This window comes from Cebus imitator, unplaced genomic scaffold (assembly GCF_001604975.1).
Source record: "Cebus imitator isolate Cc_AM_T3 unplaced genomic scaffold, Cebus_imitator-1.0 Scaffold384, whole genome shotgun sequence".
In the NCBI taxonomy this organism is placed as follows: domain Eukaryota; kingdom Metazoa; phylum Chordata; class Mammalia; order Primates; family Cebidae; genus Cebus; species Cebus imitator.
In genome coordinates, this window is record NW_016107699.1 from 2205363 (window position 1) to 2207692 (window position 2330).

At 56.8% G+C, this 2330-nt stretch overlaps 1 protein-coding gene across 5 annotated transcripts in view; it reads right to left on the minus strand.

The window, feature by feature from the left end:
• Window positions 1-2330, minus strand: part of PHRF1 (PHD and ring finger domains 1) — a 41491-nt gene that overhangs the window by 17320 nt on the left and 21841 nt on the right. For all 5 annotated transcript variants that reach the window (XM_037731122.1, XM_017507860.2, XM_037731123.1 and 2 more), the window contains exon 9: window positions 1784-1913. In XM_037731122.1, coding sequence (XP_037587050.1) covers window positions 1784-1913 — 130 coding nt within the window. The remainder of the gene's footprint in view (window positions 1-1783; window positions 1914-2330) is intronic.

Genomic DNA, 2330 nt, shown 5'->3' on the forward strand with positions numbered 1-2330 from the left:
CCCCACGTGCAGGACGCAGGGCCAGCAGGGTCCACAGAAGGGCTTCCAGCCCCTGGAGGCGCTCCACATGCCCAATGGTAGGCAAAATAAAACTCAGGAGTTCTGAGTGTTACCGACAGAATGGGGAATCGCCAGAGCTCTTCCGTGTTGCCAACGGATTAGAAACTGGCGCAGTGACCTTGGAGAACTTGACCTTGCAGCTGTTCCGTGTTGCCAATGGATTAGAAACTGGCGCAGTGACCTTGGTTTGGCAACTCTCTCCAGAGTCAAACGCACATTTACCGGATGAGCCGACTGCTCTACTCCTCTGCGTAAACGCATTACCAGCCCTCTGCATTTCACTTCATAGGAATGAGAACGTCTGCCCACAGAAGGAACTGTGCTGTGACAGCCACCGCGGCTTTATCCTTAACACCCTAACACTCAAATCAACCCAAACACCCACCAACAGGACAAACGGTATATTCATACAATGAAATACTTCTCAGTGACAGCCACAGACACAGACCATCGGAGACTCCCAGAACGCTGCACTGAGCAAAAGGAGCAGCGAGCTGGAGCCCCCACAGCGGACCCACAGACGCCGAGTCCTCCGGAGCCCCAGAACCAGCACAACTGACACAGAGATGCATATGGCCGCAGGGCTGCTGTGGGGCCGGACGCGTGGTCTGTAACTGTGCCTGTGCTGGCTGGAGTGGAAGTTAGATTTGGCAGACCCAGAACTACACGCTACAGTGGGTGCATTTACCTAGTAAGTATGCATGCTTCAGGCCAGCGTGGTGGCTCCTGCCTGAAATCCCAGCACCATGGGAGGCCGAGGTGGGTGGATCACCTGAGGTCAGGAGTTCTAGACCAGCCTGGCCAACATGGTGAAACCCCGTCACTACTAAAAATTCAAAAATCAGCCAGGTGTGGCGGCGGATGCCTGTAATCCCAGATACTCGGGAGGCTGAGGCAGGAGAATGGCTTGAACCCAGAGGCAGAGGTTGCAGTGAGCTGAGATCACACCCCTGTACTCCAGCCCAAGAGAGAGACTCTGTCTCAAAAAAAAAAGTATGTATGCTTCAATAATCACAATTCTAATCACAGAGTAGAAACCCTGAGGAAGCCGGGAGCGCATGAGTCCACAGTGACTTCAGTCACCGCCACGGGGAAGAGAGGATGCTCCTTCTGAGGGCCAAACCCACCGGGGCGCACCACCACCAGGGAGCATCTGACAACCTACAGTCTCCATGGCTCTCCTCAGGAGCTGCCCATCAATTCAAGGGAGGATTAGTAACTTCACAGTGGACCCCTGCTAACCAAGTCATCAAAGTTAACCAGCACTGGGACAAAACTACAAAACTCAGAGAAAAGGACTGGAAACCTGAGCGGAACAGAAGCAAGACAAGCCGCTGAACTACAGATCGCAACTCTGCCCACACAGAGAAGCCCAGCCCCAGATGGCTTCAGGGGTGTATTCTGACACACACAGCAAAAACAAGAAGACTGCCTCCATAAATCTTAGGAAGCAATCCTTCCAAAAAGCAGAGGGGAACAATTTGGGAAGGCTGGCATCACCCTGGCACAAACGCCAGAGGCAGCAAGGTTGCAGACTTGAAGGTCAGACCCACACCTCCTGGCCTTGGTGGGCTTGTGTCATGTTTTCTTTTCAGCTAAGAAGATTAAGTTGCAGAAAGAAGAAACAGAAATGCCCACAGCCCTGGCTGCGAGGGAAGCAGTGAGTGGACCCCGGGCGTGGGCCCCCCGAGGGGCTGCAGAGAGTCCCTCCCGCTAGGCTTACTTGTCCTCCTCTTTCGCCGGGCGGGAGTGCGCGGTGTCAGGGGGCGCTGATACACGGCAGTGCTCAGGCCAGTCGCCACGGCCTCGATGGCCTCGTCCAGCAGGGAAGACTCGAGGGGCCCTGGTGTGTGCTACAGGCAAAGGGGCGGCGCCATCAGGGGCCCTTGTGGCCTCAGCCAGGCCAGCACAGACCCCAAACGGAGCCCAAATCACAGCCCACAATGGCAGCCAGAGAAGCACGACACCCTCACTGGCCACCCACAGCAGCAGACCGGCCCGACCTTCCTCTCCCCTGCCACAGAGGCTGCTGAGCACTCCCACAGGGGCAAGGCTAGGACTGCGCAGGTCAGCAGGCCCGGGAGGGTTCTGGGAGGCCAGCTCAGGTCCAGAGGACGGTGGAGTTCTTGGAGGAAGAAGAGCACGGTGTGGAGCTCAGAGCAAGTCCTGAGAGCTGGACTCCTACACAGGTGTGCGGGTGGTGTGCGGGAGGGACGAGGAAGTGGCGGGTGGGTGGGGAGGACAGGTGTGCGGATGGTGTGCGGGAGGGA